General features: G+C 42.5%; 2 protein-coding genes across 12 annotated transcripts in view; both read right to left on the bottom strand.

Moving 5' to 3' along the window:
• The window catches only part of lyst (lysosomal trafficking regulator), a 58,712-nt gene extending 55,159 nt beyond the window's left edge, over positions 1 to 3,553 (bottom strand). For 10 of the 11 annotated variants that reach the window (XM_051415334.1, XM_051415247.1, XM_051415327.1 and 7 more), the window contains exons 1-2: positions 3,458 to 3,553; positions 1,631 to 1,916 (exon numbers count right to left, since the gene is read on the bottom strand). Coding sequence is in view for 10 of the 11 variants with exons in the window: in XM_051415247.1 (XP_051271207.1) it covers positions 1,631 to 1,711 (81 nt within the window). In the remaining variant the exon portion in view is untranslated. Of the gene's footprint in view, positions 1 to 1,630; positions 1,917 to 2,030; positions 2,136 to 3,457 lie in introns of those variants that run through there. The other variant, XM_051415257.1, reaches the window with a different exon arrangement.
• Positions 3,554 to 5,868: 2,315 nt separating this feature from the next.
• On the bottom strand, positions 5,869 to 20,761 carry nid1a (nidogen 1a). Its single transcript, XM_051415363.1, has 20 exons — positions 20,435 to 20,761; positions 18,270 to 18,572; positions 17,964 to 18,190; positions 17,559 to 17,854; positions 17,334 to 17,474; positions 16,403 to 16,654; positions 15,905 to 16,105; positions 15,512 to 15,745; positions 15,168 to 15,305; positions 14,494 to 14,622; positions 13,330 to 13,473; positions 11,787 to 11,906; positions 11,114 to 11,341; positions 10,768 to 10,940; positions 9,573 to 9,699; positions 9,301 to 9,472; positions 8,217 to 8,374; positions 8,009 to 8,132; positions 7,143 to 7,255; positions 5,869 to 6,474 (listed from the first exon to the last, which is right to left on the bottom strand). The coding sequence occupies exons 1-20, from the start codon at positions 20,636 to 20,638 to the stop codon at positions 6,344 to 6,346; spliced, it is 3,615 nt and encodes a 1,204-aa protein (XP_051271323.1). The 5' UTR covers positions 20,639 to 20,761; the 3' UTR covers positions 5,869 to 6,343.
• Between the last annotated feature and the right edge of the window lie 239 nt (positions 20,762 to 21,000).

Genomic DNA, 21,000 nt, shown 5'->3' with positions numbered 1-21,000 from the left:
CATCCCGAGAGAGTCTCAACAACAGAAAACTGACATAAAAAGTTACCAGTAATAGAAACGCACAGCCTGCTTGGTGCAGTCCAAGCGTTAGTATTACTATGACAACTGAGAACAAGGCTGCACGATTTCTACAGCTGATATCCTTATGCACACCAACATGATTAACAAAGCAATGAAGCACAACAACACAACCACCACAAGCATGATGACGATTGAGGAAGGAAGCCATTATTTCCCAGATAGAGAAAAATAATCGACAGGCTTTCTCAGCACACGTTTAAAAAGATCTCTTGGTCTTTTAAGGACAACTTGCACGTGATAAGATTAAAAATAATAGACTAACATAAATCATCTCATCTGTGTGTGTGTGTGTGTGTGTGTGTGTGTGTGTGTGTGTGTGTGCAGGGCAGTTCACTCTTAGCCTGCAGTCCGATCCTAATCCAAGTCTCGTGATCTGGCTGCTGTTAGTTCTCTGACAGCAGGAGGGAGGGGGGGGAGAGAAAAGAGTTCAGAACCACCGCCACTCACTCCTCTGATACACCGACACAGGAACAAAAGTGCACTTGCGCAACACTCATAATAAGCAATCTGTGGTTTACACCTGCCTCCACCTCTGAGCAGTGACTCACTGCTGGTCCAGCTCGTGCTTCTGCTGTGCATCAGTTACATTTCTGCCTCTAAAAAGTGGCATCTGAGGACCTCCGGGGATCCGAAAAGAGGATTCAAGGCATGTTCCGAGCAACGTGGGGAATTATTTTCTTTCGGAGTTATTTTTACTGCTTATTCCTACCGCAATGGTAGAAAGACTCTCCACCCTGTGGTTATCCCAGTCATACAATTATATATAATTCTGGGTAAAATAAGTTGATCTGAAGGCGAACAATCTCCTGATTCTATGGAGGAAATCTGTGTGGTCACATGCACGTCTCCGTACAGATGTTTCACTTGAAATTTGTGGGCCTAAATGAATTCAGCTAGTACAAACATTTAAATACACATATATTCCTTACTGATCATTGTTCACTGTTTAATTTTCTACAGCCACACAACATTTTGAAGCAGTCTCTTGTAGCTCATGGTCACTCACTGTGGAACAACTACGGCACAAAAAAAAAGTCATTTGGGATGACAAGGAGCACACTAAAGAGAATCTCTCTCTAATGTAGGATGCAATTATCTTGAAGATTTGACGTAGCTTGTAATGAAGCAAATCTCACACACACACAAACGAGCACCCTACAACTGTTTAGATGCAGTGAGGATGAAATATTTGGATTATAGTGTATCAAATTAGACTTTTAAGCAGAGAAGAAACCCTAATAAAGAGACTTATGCTGTTTTTGCAGGTTGTATCGAGTATATTTTCAAAGCCTTTATGAATTAAATGCTGCATTGGAGCAGTCTTACAACTTAAAACATTATGAAAACAAATATTTACACCCCGTCTACATCTGTAGTCAGGGTATAAGTCCAGACTGTAGTCAAGACTTTCCAAATAAAGTTTCCCCAAAGACCACTTGTACTGGTAGTCCTGTAAATTCCCAGTAAGCACCACCACCACCCAGAGATCCAGAGAAAGATCCCTGAGGTACGCCTGTATCACCGGCTGTGTCTGCCAGCAGCGCCCTACCTGCAGATCCGCTCCTTGCAGTCTACAGTCCATGTACTTTTCCCACGCGTATGACAGCTCAGTCTGCTGTGGACTGGCCATGTCGTCCACACCTCCAGGTGCAGCACCAGTCAGGGCGTTGAGGAAGTCGGGAATGACAAATGTCTCCTTCTGGTTTCCTCCCCGATCCTCCAGGTGGCTGAAAGTGGCCCGGACGGCAGCGAACGAAGCCCCAGCTGTTCTCCTGAGTCATTCATAGCAGATTCATGATTCACGGCGCCGCTTTTGCCACTTTTAAACTGTACTTCTGCAGAGAAACACACACACACACACACACACTGTCAATGGTTTAGCAGCCAAAAGCTGGCGAAGCTACTTTCGCTTTTGCACTCAGAGATAAAACACTGGCTTTATGACGCACTTGAACCTGACTTGAACCTTAAACTTCGGCCAAACGAGCTTTGACACACTGAAGCATAACCAAAACAAAACGGACTCAGCTAGCTAGCTAGGTATCTGACAGAGCCTGCGTCAACTCCACAGGCGGGTTGAAGCAACTCATTTCCGGTGAGGGGTTCTGTTGTCAAAATAAAAGCATCTAACTTGGTAGTGCAGGTGAGGGGATACCAAACTTTTTCATGTCAAGGACCCCCCCCCCGAGGATAGATAGACATTAGACAACGGACCCCTGTTTTGAGAGAGGATTTTAAGGATTGTTTTAAGAAAGTATTGTTGTAATTTCTACGTCAAACAATGATTGAACAAGGGATCACTATAAATTACAATCAATAACAACCCTTGTTGTTTCAACTTCCAAAAAATGTGATAAAAGTTAAAATATTATACCTCTCCTTTTGCTTAGGAGCCCCTACATCTCACTGAAGGACCCCCATTGGCTCCCATACCACTGCTTTATTTAATTCTTCTTAAGAGTATACTTTCACTAGAAACGATGATTACTGTACTGTAACAATGACGCTTACAGGCTCACAAAAATGATGTTTACTTGAGAGGCATAATAATATGTCAAATGTAAACTGTGCTAAGGTTGAATAAGAAGGTATTTATTCCTCTAATTACACAACAACACACAGTAAATATAGCTGAAGCAAACAATGTGCATTTGTATGTGATAATGTGTGAAGCATTTACTTCCATAATTCAAAACGTTCAGTCAGCACCAAAAAAAGCAGAGTTATCATTCTTTGTAAGCCACTTCAGGACATTTATCTTCTCTGTTTTAAAGTGACAACATGACGATTAAATCAGCCGTCCTCTCAAATATTTCCATCATCTGCGTACCAAAGTCTGCATATATTCTACACTTTATTTCTTATTTAGGATGGACTTCGGTAAAGCAATCATTTTTGAACAAGTCATATTTATTTTAGGATACACAAATCTAGCGTGATATACGTACAGGACTGATACTAACCATGAAACACAAACACTGTTCATCATTTACATTTTCCACTTCAGAAAACGTCTTATTTTGAAAATTCTGCCGCGACGGTCGTGGTTAACGTCGCGGCTAGCTTGGACCGCAAGAGGCAGCGAGAAATAACAAGATCATTTCAACCATAATATTTGCGTAAATGCCACACTAGCCTCGGAGCCGCTTTATCTAATGCGTCCTACAGCCTGTTTTGCATAAGAAAATACACATTCCTGAATTCTAGTGCTGTTGTTACCAATCCTAAAGCTGGCGGTGTAGCAGAGAGAAACGAGCACATCGTTAACGGCCGTTAGCGACAGTCCGACTACAGCTAGGCGTTTATTTATTTATTTATTTATTTATTTATTTACATTCATGAGCCGAGTGGGGGTGAATTAATTTTTCATACATACCTCCGTTTTCCCCATGAATTAAAATCCAGCTGATGGTAGCCTTCGTCCAGCAGAGACCACTGTGTGTGTGTGTGTGTGTGTGTGTGTGTGTGTGTGTGTGTGTGTGTGTGTGTGTGTGTGTGTGCCCTCAGCGCTGACTGCGAGGCACGAGCCCGCCTGAGTACGTCGGAACCTCCCAGAACGTCAACGGCTGCACTGGAAATGTCCGTTAACGACGGTTGGTCAAAAAAACTATTTATATATTAAACTCTTAGTTTTATCGGTGATGTTTTATTTTTTTTTATTTGTGTTTAATAAGTAAGTAAACATGTAATTTCCGAAATAATATTTTAGTTTTTAAGGTGTGTGTGTGTGTGGGGGGGATATTCCTCGCAGACAGGTTTGAGGGTCGTGACGCCGCTGTGTCTTAATAAACGCTCACAGCCGGTGACACGCCCACTGACCCCCTGTTCGTCTTCCTATTGGATGACACGCCACTAATTCCTCAATCAATCAAAACACCCCGTTCAGGCTCCGTGGGGCGTTTGCTGGTCTCCGTAAATCCGAGACTGCAGCGTGATAACGGTAGATTGATTAAATAGACTGTGTCCTTGGAGGTGCTGCTGTTATAAGTTTATGATAATAGATATTGTTTGTCTTTTAAATTCTGTTCAGTTACACTTAGTTTTGCTCGTTTCAGTTACATTTTTATTAGTTTTTAAAAAAATATATATTATAATATATTATACATTTTCAGGGGGAAGATTGAGGACGTTCAGACTACAACTAAAGACATTTCCTGTATATATTTTATTGTATTTCAGTTTTTTTTGTAAGTACACAGTATCATTTAAGTTAACTATAATAACCTTGTTGTTATGACCCTTTCAGTCCCAATCTGAAATCATACACACTAATTCTTGCTTTATCAGTACGTGTAATTTCCATTTTTTATCTTATCTTTATTTATACGTTTCTACACTTGACTGTGATTCTTATGCACCAACGCAAAGCAAATTCCTCGTATGTGTAAACGTACTTGGCATTAAACCTGATTCTAAGATGTCATATATAAACTGTGTCTTGCAATGGGAACGTAGCCTTAGAGATAAAATCAACTAGCTGAAAAATGACTTGCTAATATGTATCATGTATATCAAGTAATTTTTCAGAGAAGAAAATAAATATTTCCTTTGCTGCTTCTACTCTTGGCAACAATCAGTAGAATAATCACATTCCGAGTTTATCAGGAGCCCCTTAACGCACCACTGACGTAAGCAAGTGTCTCCCTGTCTGCTGCAGTGTACAGGCTCTGGTACAGGTTCTGGTACAGGTTCTGGTACAGGTTCTGGTAAAGGCTCTGGTACAGGTTATTGTACAGGCTCTGGTACAGGCTCTGGTACAGGCTCTGGTACAGGCTCTGGTACAGGCTCTGGTACAGGCTCTGGTACAGGCTCTGGTACAGGCTCTGCTAAAGGTTCTGGTACAGGTTCTGCTACAGGCTCTGGTACAGGCTCTGCTACAGGCTCTGGTACAGGCTCTGGTACAGGCTCTGGTACAGGCTCTGGTACAGGCTCTGGTACAGGCTCTGGTACAGGCTCTGCTACAGGTTCTGGTACAGGCTCTGCTACAGGTTCTGGTACAGGTTATTGTACAGGCTCTGCTACAGGTTCTGGTACAGGTTATTGTACAGGTTCTGGTACAGGCTCTGGTACAGGTTATTGTACAGGCTCTGGTACAGGTTCTGGTACAGGCTCTGGTACAGGTTCTGGTACAGGTTCTGGTACAGGCCCTGCAACAGGCTCTGGTACAGGCTGTGTGGGGGTGGCAGCATTTGGTTTCCTGCTCATTAACAAAGCAGAGACGTCATGCTATTGACACATTATATTTTGGAAATAGGCCACGTGAGAACAACAAAGCAAATGGCTCATTTTTCTGCACTCAAAGGCAGCTTATAGGTTACAGGATTACCTGTTAGGCAACATGATATTGCTCGTCATTAAATCCACCCCAGTAATGTGTCACCACTTCTTTAAGTGGCTGATTCAGTTATTTAGGAAAACCTCTATTTAATTAATAGGAAATGAATGATAATGTGGAGAGAAATCCTACATTAATATTCAATATATAACAAAAAAATCCTTTAATTTGAATAGTAATTAATGATAAATCTTTCCTATAGAAGTAGGGTCCATAAATATGACCTTATAAACATTTAGAGATTCTATGTTTTTACATATAAATGTGCCTTATAAAGGTAATTTGTCCAACCACTGTTTGTACTGTACATAACAACCTATTCCTTATTTGCAAGGTACTTTGGCGGCACCTACAGTACAGCAACACAACACCAAACATGGATTTGTAATGAACTCTCTCTAACACAGGATGGCACTGTTATACTAAAGCCACAAGACACCAGCACGCCAACATGTTAGAAAAAAATGTTTTATTCTTTTTGCTGCCCAGCATGTAAACTCATCCCACAAAGCTTGTACTAGTCACACTCCACAGTAATACTTCCATGAGATAAGCTGATCCGAACATGCCACAGTGTAGCACAGCTGACATGAGATGATGTCATGCATTGCTGTGATGAATTTCACATTAAATTACGTATCCCTTGAGCTTTATTCTCAGTTTATGTGCACTCAGGAAAAGACAAAATAATAGTGTTTATATTTACAATTCTCAAAGGCAATTTTGTGTTGTTTTTTTTAGGCAATGGGAAATGTAAAATTGTAGATAAGCATAACACTGAGCAATAAAAGGCACAATAAGTTCACCTCTGGTTTTCAGTGGCATTTTCAGCAGCTATAGTTTAGTAATGCTGAGTGGCTCCTAATTGTTTCTTTGCGCTCAAACATCCACAAACAGTGTCAACTCTCAGAGCACAGCCGCCTTCTCTCAGTACCCGCCGTCTCTCTCCACACAGCCCACGCTCGCCGCATTGTCGGGGCATTTGCACGAGCGGCCGGTAGGGGTTGCTAAACAGAGGTGAGTGCAGCCCCCGTTGTTCACAGCACAGTAGTTTTGTCCTGGTGGGAGGAATAAAACATACAAACTCTCATTACTAGGGGACATTCCAGGACACTTGTATAAATCATACGCCACCATGGCAGGAAGCACCAGGAAGCAGTTCCTTCACTGTTTGTGCAGCAGATATATACATACTTAAAGGAAACACCAAGCAAACTCCAGATGTTGGAGGCCCCCTGCTCCCTTGGCTCCGCATTCCCTGGCTTGCATAATGCATGCAGCCTTATCTAGCGGGGAGGATGAGGCCTGGTGCTGCACAGTAACATCCGTAATCCCTGCACTTAATGATAAATACTAGCTGCAGGGTTCCTCCTGTTGTTTTTAGGTACGAAGGAGTGAACCTGTGATTTTTTTTTCTTGATCACAGTCTGCACTCGAATTATTCACACAGAGGGGCACAAGAGGTCAACAAACTGGGCCGCTAGGCCCCGAAGAGCAAAGGGAATAGATAATGAGCCTGACTTAAAGGTAGCCCCCCCAAAACGTACAAGGGTCAAGCTATTTCTAGGAATTGCTCTTTAGAGGGGCTAGATGCAATACTCCAGGCATGAAAAGAGTGTTTTATGACCGACTGTGAAGTATATAAAAAGAAAAACACTTAAAAATCAAACATTTTCAAAGGGTTTTTTATGGGGAATATGTGGCCCTGTTGCACTGGTATACTAACCTGAAGGACACTGGGCATAGGCTGTGGTGATCCCATATAGCTTGGTCCGTTTCTGAGGCTGGAACTCGTCTGACTCCTTTCCAGTATAGTGGTCCACGGCAACCACTGCATCCCTGTTGTACACACGCAAGAGTTTAGCAATCCAGGACTACCCCAGCTTGAGAAAATGTAAGCATCCTGCCTGCCTGTGTTTTGTATAAAGTCTGTGTCAAGAATGAGTAAGGGTTAGGGTAGGTTTTCTTAGCCATTACTGACATAGTTTGTGCGCCTCCCCCACCACCACCTCTCAACCTTCTCCAGCAACAAGGCTACAGCACAGGCAAGATCAGAGGGAGGCCCTGGACAGGTCATTCACAGACGCTGAGGCTGAGAAATTGCAAGCAGCTGCCACTTTTTAAGATGCTTCCACACACAAATAGACAGCCCCAACCCCCGCCTTTTTTTGCCGTGGCTAACATACAGAATCGGCCCGCGTGGGAAGAAAGCTCCACAGTCTTCAAGAGTGGGAGTGTCCCAGCCTGGAGGGACATCAAGGGCACATGCTTGAAGTGTTGGGAGCTTTTTGACCTCTGACCTAACCTCTCCTTCCTCTACCTTGACAGATCTGGGTTCTTACATGGCACGGTGGACCGTGGATAAAGCGTGCATTATGTCTTTGATGCTATAAATTCCAATGTGTAGTAATTTAACTAATCAAGGTATACAGCCTAAACCCCTTTAAACCACCTTTATAATTAAGTAAACATAATACATACAAACCTAAAGCATACTAGGATTTCATCCACAGGAATACTAAAAGTAGTTTCTTTTACTTACACCACATATGTTGTCATTTGATAAAAAAAAACCAATACAAAAAGTCAAACCTCTGCCAGTCAGTGTAGTAGATGTTCTTCCCGAAAGACGTGATTCCAAACGGGTACTGAATACCCTCCATAACCTTTCTGCGGTCACCCCGGCCAGGATGCATGCACTCCATTTTATGTGTGCCTGCAGGCGAGAGATTGCGTTCATTGCTGATCACAGGGCAGACATAATTTCATGAATGAGTCATCTGTCTGAAATCTCCAGTACCTGCATCTGCCCAACACAGCAGAGAGCTCTGAAAGTCGTAAGTCAAGCCGTTTGGCAGGCCGAGATCGTCTTTAACCAGCACCCTCCTGTTGGATCCGTCCATGTAAGAGGTCTCAATCTTGGGAGCATCGCGGTTCCAATCGGCCCAGTATAGATTACTGTTGTGAAGACAAGTTAGTCAGTTAAGTTAAAGAGTTTTAGAACAGATTTCAACACAATATTAATCAAATCATAAATGTTATTCTTCTGCCTATAAATCTGAGCTAAACCTCTTTAGAGTATCAACACTTGACCATTTTTGATTCATATAATAATATTCACACAAACAGTTTGTTGTATCCCAATTTAAAGGAATAGTTTGAAATTTCAGGATGAAGCTTAACTGTTTTCTTGCTGGGATAATAAGAAGATCATGTGTTTCCAATATAAAGCTAAAGCCAGCAGCTGGTTAGCTTAGTTTAGAATAAAGACTAGAAGGAGGGGTAAACAGCCAGCCTGGTTTTGTGTAAACTAAGGTAATCAAATCTACCTACCAGCATGTCTAAAGCTCACTGATTACTATTTATCTGGAGTTTTGTTGTCACTGAGAGGCTGCAGGCTACAGCTTCATATTAAACACACAAATATTTGTTATTGATGAGCCTTTTTCACCAACAGGGAACCAACTTTGTTACAGTTCAGGCACCTAGTTCTGAACCATTCTGAGCATTGGGACCAAAAATACATTTGAGTTGGAACTTGAAAAGTTGGTTCCCAGCTGAAACAAAAAAATAGCAGGTTTTCTTTGGGAACCAAACTAGGCGTGTCATATTCTACATTCACTGTGCATTGTGCAACACCCTCCCTGATGATAACGCATATGTTTTCTATGGTTGCACTCAAAACTGGTGGAAACGCGAGCTGGTTTGGTAGATAGCACCAAGGTTTCTTTGGTGGGAACTAATCTGGTGGAAAAGGGGCCAGCAAGAGAGCAAATACATTGGACTATTGCTTTGAATGTGTACTACCGAGAACTGAGAGGGGACAAACTTAAAAAAGTTCCTTAACGAATGGCTAAGTGAAAAGCTAGTGAAACAATACACACCCATTGGGAGGGTCAGTGATGATGGCACGGGGGTTGACAAGGTCAGAGTCTATAATGACACGACGCTGAGACCCGTCCAAAGAGGCCACCTCGATGCGATCCTTCACAGAGTCCGTCCAGAACATGGTTCTCCCTAAGTGGTCGATGGCGATACCCTCAGGGCTATCCAGATCTGTTGAGAGGTTACAGTTTCATCGCTTTTTGTCTCTTGACTCACAACTGGATGAAGATGAAGGAGAACCAGTAGAGCGAAAAATAAACAGTAACGCTACCTGATGTAATGACTGCAATGGGCTCTCCCCCCTGGATGCTGGCTTTGCTGATTGAGGGAGATGTGATTTCAGTCCAGTAGACCATTTTCTCCACACAATCATAGGCAACTCCAATGATTACCTTCTCCTGCAGAGGGGTCAACAACCAACAATCTTTGTCGTGCACTTCGCTCAAACAAAAGATAAAAACGTAGAGCACATGTGTTTTTTTGACATTAAAGTCTAGACATAAATCCAAACAAACAGAGCCACACACTGAGCGCTAGCTACTCGGCCAGACTTCAGACCAGCTGGTTAGGAAATCAGCGTAACAAGAAATGCAGATTGCAATTCCAAAGATATAGGACTGATGTTAGCAATTAGTGTGAATGTCACCATGTGCCTCCAATAAAGTGCAGGCTTTGAATGCATGAAGCAGATGGAGGAAATCGCAGGGCTAGAATGCAAAAGTGTTATTAGCAGCAAGGGAGCGACTTGTGTAAGAGGCTGAGCTGATGTTGTGAACACAAATGACAAATACAAACATATTGTAGATTTTTGTGATTGTTTCCTCTAGTGTAATAGGAATGATTACACATACCAAACAGACTTGACATTGTGCCTGAGTTGAATTTAGAGTTGTTTCTTAAACACATCTGCACTGTGAATGATTTCTTTCCTCAGAGGTGCTTATTGTACTGTTATGACCTTTTAAGATCCAGTAAATTATTCCGTTTTATGACTCTATTTATAAGAAGGAAAGCCTGTTGAAAGACCAGTTTGTCTGTAATTGACGACCTGGGAATGAGAACCGGTTGTGACATGTGTAGGAGAAACTACAGTGGCCATGAAGCTCATGAAAAAGGCAAAAGGCTCCATCTACAGCCAGTGTTTGTGCTACTATAGAAACATGATGGTTCAACATGGTGGACTGCATGGAAGGCTACTCACGTAGTCTGTAGATAAAAACAGCTTGTTATAATGTAGTGAATACACGATTCCTATATTCAAGTGATTATACACTAATGAAAACACACCTATAAATATTATATTCTATTTCTGGACCTTTAAAATCTCTCAGAAATACAGTTTGTAGACAACAATATTGCTTTAAACTTCCAGGCAAGTGATTTAAACCACAAAAACCTACAACTAAAATCAAATAAAAATGGATGCAAAGCTTGTGGGACTTCCTCTCTACAAGAGAGAAACTTACAGGGAGATGGAGGACAGGCTTGGCATCATCCTTTTTCATGTTATAACCTTCCAGCGGGACGTGCTCTATCCTGCCGCTCTGGGTGAACAGCAGGTGTGTTCCTGCAGGCAGGGGGTGGACATCGGGTCGAGGGGTGGGTCCAATAGGTGGTGGCACACCACCGTGGTCGATACCTACCGGAGAGAAATATGTAAAAAATGAGGGGCCTTGTGGAGGAACCAACTTCAGTTCAGTTCAGCAACTTCTTCAAAGCCTCCATTGGTTATGCATACTTGGTCTTTAAATACACAGTGAGAGACACTATGGTCTCTTGTTGTCCAGCCTTAAACACGTGTGATTTACTCACACGATGGTCGGCTGCCAGGCCCAGAGCGAGTCCCAGGGATCTCCTGTCCGTTACGGTCCACGCACCAGCAGTGTCCTGAGCTGCCGTGGCACTGCATAGGTTCATAGGCACCGTTCTCGTCACATGTAGGGATGTACTGTCCAACCGGAGGTCGGGGGCCTCGGGGACCATACTCCGTCACAGCCAGTAGGCTGTCTCTGTGAGTCTCACACCGTGTTTTTGTCCTCTCTGAGTAGAACAATGAAAAATAAGCCACAGAGTGGACACAGCCGCAATGTCACAAACTTAGTCATTTATATCTCCTTTTGTCTCCTTTAAATTCAGCTCCAAAAAAACTCCCACATTCTTCGTGAGACATGACAAATTCCTTTTGCTCTCCAGAGGAAGAAATGAACAACCGGTTCCAGCTGGCAACAATATACTCTGGCGAGGAACTCATTTTCAAACACTCCTCTCGTCCAAATGGGTGGAATAAACAATGGTGAGAATAAATAAGGATTTTACATTTTTCTATTATTGAGTCTGCAACTAAATCAAAAGAAACTATGACCAAAACTAATCTAAAATCCCACAACAGACAAAAAAGACCTGTAGCAGCACAGACTGAATATAAAATCAAGACAGCAATGCAGTTTAAGTAAGATATTTGGGTCTGCCTGTCCAAAAGACTTACCTGGAGAGCAGTAGAAGCCGTCGCCATAATAACCTGCCCTGCACTGGCAGGTAAATGATCCCTCGGTGTTATAACACACGGCCTCCTGATGGCACCTGCCTGGCTGGCACTCATCAATGTCTTCAGGCAGAATGGAAGAGGGTGAGCGAGGACAAAGAAGAATCAGTCATCCACAGTTAAAATGTTTTCTGTATGTCTGTATGTTTTGTCTTGTCCTTTTAGGGATCTACACTATGATCTGGGTCAGCCACTGCGCAGAACATCGAGCAAAGGAGTGGAAAGAATGGAAACTATGGATGGAGCGCTACTGAGGACCGGCCAAAAAAGACTTCACGCCAACTACAGGACGTCCACACATGAAATGCCCATCTGCTTTTTCAGGTTTCACTGTTCAATCACAGCAGATGTATTATGTAATCTCACCTCCCCCGGTCCTGAGCAGATGGTTGAACAATTATAGCTCTAAAGTCCATGTAATGGATTTGAAATCTGGACTACTTGTGGTAAAAGACTATCCTGCTGATTTTATATGTAGCTTGTTGATGCTACATTGCTGCCAACCATTTTTAAAACATGTCATATCATTTTGGATTGAATCACAGGCAGGCAGCCATTAGCTTAGTTGTCATCACGTGATGAAGGTATTTGCATGGAGGGACAGTTTTGAAAACTCTCCTTGTAAATGTGAAAACAATCGAGATATAACGATGAATTTCCAACAACATTTTCATTGCCCGAAGCTGCAAAAATCTAATAATTCTTATAATTTCAGCTTATTTTTCTTCCCTTTCTTCACAAGATAACATTATTCATGAATGTTTACTCATTCTTCTTGCACACATCAACAATGTTTAATTATAATCAATGAGTAATTCGCATTTTTAAACCTATTAGTATTAATTATTCATTAATAAACTCACATCAACCAAATAATAATTACATTTTATCAGCAGCATTGGCAGCGGCAGGAGCTCTGATTGGCCAATCTTTATGGTTTAGATGTCGAGTAATTTTTGGGCGCAATGCTTACACGTCTGTGATTAAACAAGCTATCTTTAAATTAAATCACAACACGGAAATGTTACAGAAGGACACAAATAAGACAATAAAAGGAATACCAAAAACATCGTTAACTTTGACAAACAAAACAAAGGTGAAAAATGTTGCACTACCTATCTAAAGCAAGTTTCAAGTCTGTAAGTTGATTTTTATATTGCACTGAAATGAATAGAAGCCATTGGTTGACTGGATTTGTCTTAACACGTACGTACTGTAGTTTAAATAGCTGGCAGTAATGTGAAGTATAAACATTCATTGATTTATAATGGACTAAAATATACAAAACCATTAATCAAAGTCTAATGTTACAGCAAAGCTATGAACACAAATGTAAATATATACTATAGGTACTGTATTTTACAGAATTAGATGCAATAATACTCATTGATGTATTTAATGTAGTAATTTTGTAGATATTCTGTCAGCTACAAACTCCTGTGATCATTCTTCAGCACAAGCACATATTTGTGTCTCTACGCATTACCTTGGCAGATTCTACCGTCTCCTATGAACCCTGGCAGGCACGAGCAGATGTAGGACGAGCCGCCAGTGTAGCTGCACTGAGCACGCTCAGGAATGTCACAGGTATGGGTGCCTTCTTCACAGGCGTCCACAGGTTGATTAGCCTCTGAGGAGAAAAACACCAGGGAAATACTGTTCATTTATTTTAGTACGGAGCAATGAAAATGAGATCCTGATACGTTAGAGCATCTCAAAATGATCAGACATCACATTATTTTAAACAGTTTATCATTTATCACAACACCTTTTCTGTAATTTTTTATCTTAAAACATTTAGGGAAATATGCTTATTCACTTTCTTGACAAGAGGTAGAAGCCTCTGAGACCGACAAAGCCCAGTTTGAAGACAGGGAATACAGTACTAAGGTGATTTACAGCTGCTCCAACCAGGACTCCGGGAATGACGAAGACATGGTGGGTTCAGGCGGGGAGTGCAAGAGGAGCGTGAGGGAAGTCAGGCATCAGTCAGCGCCCACCTCCGAAGGCCTGAGTTGGGGTTATGCAAGCCCCCAGGCACAGCGCCGGGCCTTAAAGCCAATTTGACATAGTGGCCAAACCATGTAATTCCAGCAATGGTGCAACCCATATGGTTACATTGTGAAAGAAGCGGTTGTAAAATGGTGGTTAAATGTTTTTGGAGCATTGCAACCCTGCAAAATTAACCATTTTTACTAGAATTTGACCTGCTTGAGCTGCAGGATTATATAATTTTATCCAATTAAAGTTAAACCAGAAGTTAGCCAGCTTTACTGAGCCACTGTGGCCCATATGTCTGTGTTCATCTGGGTAATTTCTTTACAGCAGGAAGTGAGCACTGCCTCCAACGCTGTATCCAGTTCTCTTTATACATCCATGGGGTCATGGCAGGAACACCAGGAGCCTAACCCGGCAAGAAAACCACCTTTGTGTTGTTGGACTGAGGGCAGACTGGACACTTCAGTGACTCACTATCGCCTCTTATTGTGGCATTAAGTGATATTACGAGACAAATTTAAACAAATGCAATGTAGACCTAAAACCAAATCACGCTTTCTACTTATATTCTCTGAAATCATAATGTCACTGCAGCAGGTCAAAGCTGTATGTGTGTACTTATGGTTAGTAGGTATCCATGTGCACCACTTACCAATGCAGGTGTGCCCATCACTGCCGAACAGATATCCATCTTCACATTCACAGCGGAAGGTCCCAGGCTGGTTGTTGCAGATAGCGTGGGAGCCACAGATCTGAGGATCCTCTCTGCATTCATCAATGTCTGATAAAGAGAAGAGGCAATTATCATATGCTAATAACTCCCACTTTAGGCCCATGTTTGAGTTTGGAGCTCTGAAGTCTGAAGATTTGTAAAATCAGTGTCCTTATTATCAGATGTCGGGAGATCAGAGGAGAGAGTTTAAATAGATTTCTTAATTACAAATGTTTCAAGATAGCATCTGTCTCAGACACTTCCTTCCTTTTTCTACTGTATGTGCCTCAGAGCTCTTCCTGTATGGTTGTGAACGCAAAAGACTCTTGGTTGTATAGAGCTTGATCTGGAGACCCCACTGGACATGTTAACCTTGTCTGTGAGAATTTTTTTTGTTTTGTTTTCCATATTGGACTCTCTCCGCTAATTGCCCAGTTCCCCAGGAAGGAAGGTTTTAAAAAGTCAGGGTTAATTAAATGATGGCTCTTAACAGATGCGGAAATGGTTTGCTTTAGTTGAAAGCAGAAAATACGCAGTACTGAGAATCAAGCGGCTACTACACCCTCTTCACTGCCTCAAACAATTTAAACTTTTCTGTATTATGTCATTCTTACCATAACATGTGCGGCCATCACCGTTGAAACCAACAGCACACTCGCACGTGAACTGAGTTCCCTGTCCAGGTCGGCACACAGCGTTGGTGTCACATCCGTGTCTTCCAGTGAAACACGGGTTCTCCACTGGCTGCCCTCCTAAGAATTAAGGGTGTATTTTAAAAACAATGTTACAACTATAATATCAATCCATGTGATTTGATGAGAAAAACATATTTAAACATTCAACAATAGCCCCAACTTTTAGTAAAACTATCCTTAGTCAGGATGTTATATGTTATACTTGAGGAAGGAAGAGAGCACAGACCAAAACAGGAAGACAAAAATAGTCTCCATGACCTCACCATTGACGTCCCCGATCTTGTTGCTCATGGCGAACCGGATGAGTTCATTACTTGCATCGTACATGACAAACACCTGGTCCACACTGAGCATCTGAGTTGGGTTCACGCCTCTCAAAGACTCGTCATGCTGGCAGCTCTGGAAGGTGATGGTCTGACGCCACTGGTACGACCTGGTTTCAGTTGAGCCATCGGGCAAAATCACTTTGTACTCCCGAGTGGAGGATGAGGTGATCACTGAAGGGTACGACAGGCACGTAAGAAACAAGTACTTAAGCAATTAGTTACAACTACAAAGGCAGAAAAAGGCTTCTTCTTTTGGATAAAGAGGTTCGGTGAAGTGTAAAAAACGGGAGAAACAACCCAGTGACATTCTCTGTTCAAGCTGTTTCTTACAGTTGTTGCTGTACTGGTAGATCTCAGAGTAACGGTCAATCTGCACGGTGGAGCCGCGAGGCACCTCAGGGATCCGGCCTTCCAGGGTGGTGCTCATCGCCAGGTGGTCATGCTCGTCGATACCTTTGAACTCCTGGGTGATGGTCAGCCTCTCATTCCCAGGCAGAAAGGTCACCTCGGCTTGCCGTGTGAACTCCCCCCCTGCAGAGGACAGAGAAGAGGAGGTTAACTTTAAGACCCTAGCCCTGGATGAACTTTGGCTTTCTGCCTTCTGTCTCAGCTGAGGTAATGCGAGGGGAATTCAGCTGGACAGAGTGAGTAAAACTGCAGCTGTATGGCAAACTGCTTGTAGGAGCATTAGCAATTGTGTACAGAGATGTGTGCTTGTCTTCATTTATGTCATTTTCTAACCAAGTGAAGCATGAGAAAATCACGGGAAGCTGTCAGGTGTCACATTATCAGATATTGTTAGAGTAGTTGTAGAAATCTTTCCCTCACCGATGATACTGAAGCCATTCTTGAATCCAGGCTGCTCCAGAGCAAACGCCCACCCAATCACGCCACCAATGGCCGACAGGGGCAGCAGTGAGGGTCCAATGGTGTCAGTGATGTCACTGATTGCCACGTAGGAACGGCCATCATTTACCACAAGGTATGAGTGGAGATCGTTGCTGCTAAACTCCACTGGAGACGGAGAGTTGCCCACATATACATTTCCGTTCACTTTACCATTTATCCTCTGTGGTTTTCCTGTAAAAACAAACCAAAACCATCAAAGTCAGACACAGAGAAGGGCAACCAAACCCTAGAGCTGAGCTCATAGATTTGGTCACATAATTTCAGTATGCTAATGGACACTTTGGGAATATTTATGAACACAAGAAGTGAAACTGCTCAAAGATATTCCCCAACTGCCACTAATAAGAACAATTTACAAATTGCTGTCTAGATAATCAAGTCTTTATATTAAGATACAGCAACCTTACAGTGTTTTGAAGAATTGTCGGAAGTGTAATGATATTAATAAAAAAATCTTGATATAAGGCTACACTGTCAAAACCGTGGCATTCCACAATTTCACAATTTTAGATATGTTTAGATTTTTTGCCTTTAAATTAACAAGGGATGCCAGTATCTTTGATAAGCTTAGCTAAGCTACAATTTTAAACTGGTAACTAGTCTACAGCGGAAAAACACTGCAGCATTACTGGGCTTAGAGATTAAGGCAGCATAATGACTGTATGTCCTTCTTTTGTCATAAAAGCTCAAAATTCATAACATTAGCTCAGATCTCATATAATACAACAGGAAACTGTGCAAATCATTCCCTCTCCATTTCCCTGAAGCAGTTAAAATGATAAAATGTACACACACAGTTTCAATCTTTCAAGATTAAAAGTGATGACTTAAAACAGAAATGTAACATTACCCTCTGAAAGACACTGTATCCCATTTCCATAGAAGCCAGGTCTGCAGTGGCAGCAGTATCCACTGGAGTAGTCCTTGCAGTCAGCAAACTGGGAACATTTATGTCTATTGTTCGCACATGACCCGAGGTTGTATGAGAACACTGAAAAGATGTAAAATCACAGTCAGAACATGACATAAGTGTACATATTACACTGGTATTACTCAGTTTGAGCTGCGGACTCACCATCCACATTAATATCTGTGTCGTCCACCACCACCACTTCTGGGTTCCCTGGCTGATGTGGCTGATACTGAACTGGGTGGACTTCAATCTGCTCCCCTTCTGACTCATAAGGAGGGTACACCAGTTGCTGTCCATCGGTATACGCAGGTCCCCTTGTATCATCAAAGCGCTCAGGGCTCTCCCGTGGCGTGGACTCAGTGGGAAGGTCAGTGACCTCACCTGGAGCCACGTTGGAAAAATATGGGGAAGTTCCGATCTCGTACACCCATACACCCCGCAGGCCAGAGTTGGTCTCCCTATAAGGAGAAAAGAGACTTTTATAGCCACTCTTCTTGAAACATTGTCCAAACAACAACACTAATCAGGAAATGGTGTACCTATGCTGGCATCCACTGGCTGACTTACTCTGCTAAAGCCCTGACAGATGCCTCGTCATCAGTGGTGGTGCGGTAGTATGGTCCCTGACTGGAGAACAGGTAACCTCGGACCGAACCCTTACTGAAGCCAGCATGCATGACCGCACTACTGTGTTTTACAGGCGTGGAGGAGAACTGAATCCCGTCCCTTGCATACAGGAGAATAGCATACGAAGCAGTCTCCAGGGATGCAATAACCAGCTGGAAGGTGTTTCTCTGTGTAATAAAACATTAGAGACATTGTAAATGACCAGTTCCACCACACAGATCACTTGAATAACCGTGTGATGCTCACATTCTTGCCAACAGCATCTCCTCTGCTTTGAGGTTCATGGGTGGCGACATCAACCCAGGTGACCACCACAGCATTGGTGGGGTTGACTTCATCGTCCTCAGGGAAAGCCCTGTTGATGTGCTCGGCTGCCCGACGCAGAGCATCAGGACTGGAGTCTTGGCGGAAGAAAACTTTGCCCACACCATCACTTGTGTCCAGGTCTCCCTCCAGAGCTGCAATCATGCCGAATTTTGGGGGCATCTTGCCAAGATATGTCGACTCGCTCACTGGCTCTGCTGTGGCAACAAAACCATTGGTGTTGATCTGAAATTAAAAGTTAAAGTAATGGGGATAACAAGAAATGAGATGATTGTAACGCCGTATGACTCTTCATAATAACTAGGATAACAACACATGAGGTACTGTTTCACAGCAGAGGCAAACTCAGTCCGGTCTGACCCACTTTGATCTTTATTCCAAACTCATTAGACTAATGATCCGAGTCAGCTGCCATGTCCTACAAAAGCGCTAACGAACAAACAAGTTGCCATTTAATACAGATTTTACACACTTGAGGGTTAACGTGAACACATGGTGGGCTTGTAAAAAAAAAAAAAAGAAAGAAAAATCTGGTCTCATGTCAAAAACAGTACGCACACGGAGCTCCTTCACTTCCTGACCAGGGGAAAACAAGAACACGACTCCCAGCCCAGGCCACTCTGTTTCCTGTATTTGCCCCTGACGAGCAGCCCCAGAGAGCCTGGCTATTGCACACTAATCTTCATTACAGAAACTTCCTGCCAAAATTGGAGATAAAGCTGGAAAAATGATCAGTGATTGCGATATTGCAGATGTAGTGCACAGAGAGATCTTTAAGGTTTGTGGCTACCCAAACATACCGGGGCTCTGTGGAATATGAATCACACTCAGGAGGAGATGATAAAACCTCCTAATAATCAGAGAAACTGTTTTTTTCTATAACCATGTCTGTCATGAAAAGTATTACTGTTTGCCTACAGGGCACAGACAGCTCAGGGTAGACTGTCTCATAAATGAAAAACAAAAAACAAAAATCTTAGTATAGAAATATGTTTGTGGTGAATGACGGAGGTAGTCAGCAGTTGGGGAAACCCCAGTAGACTGATATAACAAGAAGTGAAATATTTATTCTCAACCTCAGGCTAATTTGTTAATCACAGCTTTTTGCCTCTACACATCTCCTCAGATAAATCTGCTCCTTGGGTGAGATTGAGCACATAACTGCTCCATAAATAACCAATTAAAACTCATTAATTAAAGACGAAGTTTCTTTAAACAGAGTTATCGATCAACATGACTGGTCACACCTAAAGAAACTAAAGCTTGCTGCTTCAAGAATATATCTTTAAGTTAAGAATAATGACTTTTTCTTTAATAAATTATGGAGGAAACTCAGGCAAATGTTAAAACCTTTTGTATATAATCACTTTCTGATAGCATATTATCCACATGCAGCACAATTAAAACATAGATACAGCAGTTTTCTTTGAAAAGGAGAATCACAGGGCATAAAGGGCTGTTTGTCTGTCTGACACAATGGTGCAGCTCTCAGCTACATGTTGCTATTGCCTTTTCCCCCCCAAGTCATTTAAAAGCTCCACATAACTGCAAATAGCAAACAACAAACACATAAAGTCTTAAAGAATTTATTATGTTACAGATAAAACCTCCAAAGCCATTATTTTGCATTCCTGACATACTGTATGTGTAGATAGTACAGGATGTGGGCATTTTAAAACTTTTACATCTGGTTTATGACCCTCTCTTATTGACCCCACAGTTATGTGACATGGATGGGATGGATTTCAAACTTAGGTTCCTGGAGTACACTGGTCTCTGTGTCAACAGTAAAATGATAACCTCAGGGGGAAGCTGTAAGAATGTGTGGACACATACATTCCTAAAGCAGAATCTGTGATAAGTAAATCAATATTTACAAATACTGCAGAGAGGCAGAAAATGTCATACCGTGCCCCAGATACATTCAGCAACTTCCAGGTATTGTTTAAAGTTGGAACTACTGACCCCTTTTTCACTTATAACTGCGCGGGGGTTTCTGGGTTACGCGCAATTGCGCAAGATCGATGGACAGTCCACCCTGACCAATAAATGGCTACGATATTGTACCAAGTTATGGGTTAACTTACAAAGATGTGGTCGAAAGTGCCATCATAAAACAACACTGGCTTGTCCAGTTCGAGTCGGTGCGTCTGGTCATTCCCTCCTTCTAGTAACTGGTCTCTTGCGCTTGGACCGAAGGGGAAAAACTCTCCCCGCGTTATGCTCTGCGCCGTCGCCACAAACCCGAGAAAACTCGCACAGACGAGCCATCCTTGCTCCTGCCAGCCCATTGTTCGTGTTTCAGGAGCAGTTGAGCAGTCCTGTGGTCTGTCCAAGCCAGGTTAGAGGAGAGTGAAGCACAGGCTCTTCTGAAGAAAGTTCAGGCAGAGTTTGAGAGGGGCGGAGTTGAGCTTTCATAAAACCACCAGAAGACTGGAGAGAGAAACGAGAGGTAGCCTATACTTTTCTTTTCATGCTGCTCCTGAAACAAACTCCTGATACTGGACATCTGGAGTGATGGCGTTTGGCCCACTTTGGAAAACAAAAACACAGCATGGCAGGAGTTATAAAGGGTTGGTTGAGGATAGAAGTGAGAAGCACTGAGGTCAGTTTCACATCATACCCTTTGATTTAAACCCTAACTTGCAACTCA

The sequence above is a fragment of the Dicentrarchus labrax genome, unplaced genomic scaffold, assembly GCF_905237075.1.
Source record: "Dicentrarchus labrax unplaced genomic scaffold, dlabrax2021, whole genome shotgun sequence".
NCBI lineage: Eukaryota > Metazoa > Chordata > Actinopteri > Moronidae > Dicentrarchus > Dicentrarchus labrax.
This window is presented reverse-complemented; position numbering and strand designations above follow the sequence as displayed.

Bases quoted from the DNA above. Each gene is read 5' to 3' on its own strand.
- nid1a (XM_051415363.1), bottom strand. From the start codon at position 20,638: ATGGGCTGGCAGGAGCAAGGATGGCTCGTCTGTGCGAGTTTTCTCGGG. The intron at 18,573-20,434 runs GTAAGTTAACCC...TTTTAATTTCAG, and splicing joins GCACTTTCGACCACATCTTT to ATCAACACCAATGGTTTTGT. The intron at 14,623-15,167 runs GTAAGAATGACA...TCTCTTTATCAG, and splicing joins TGATGGCCGCACATGTTATG to ACATTGATGAATGCAGAGAG.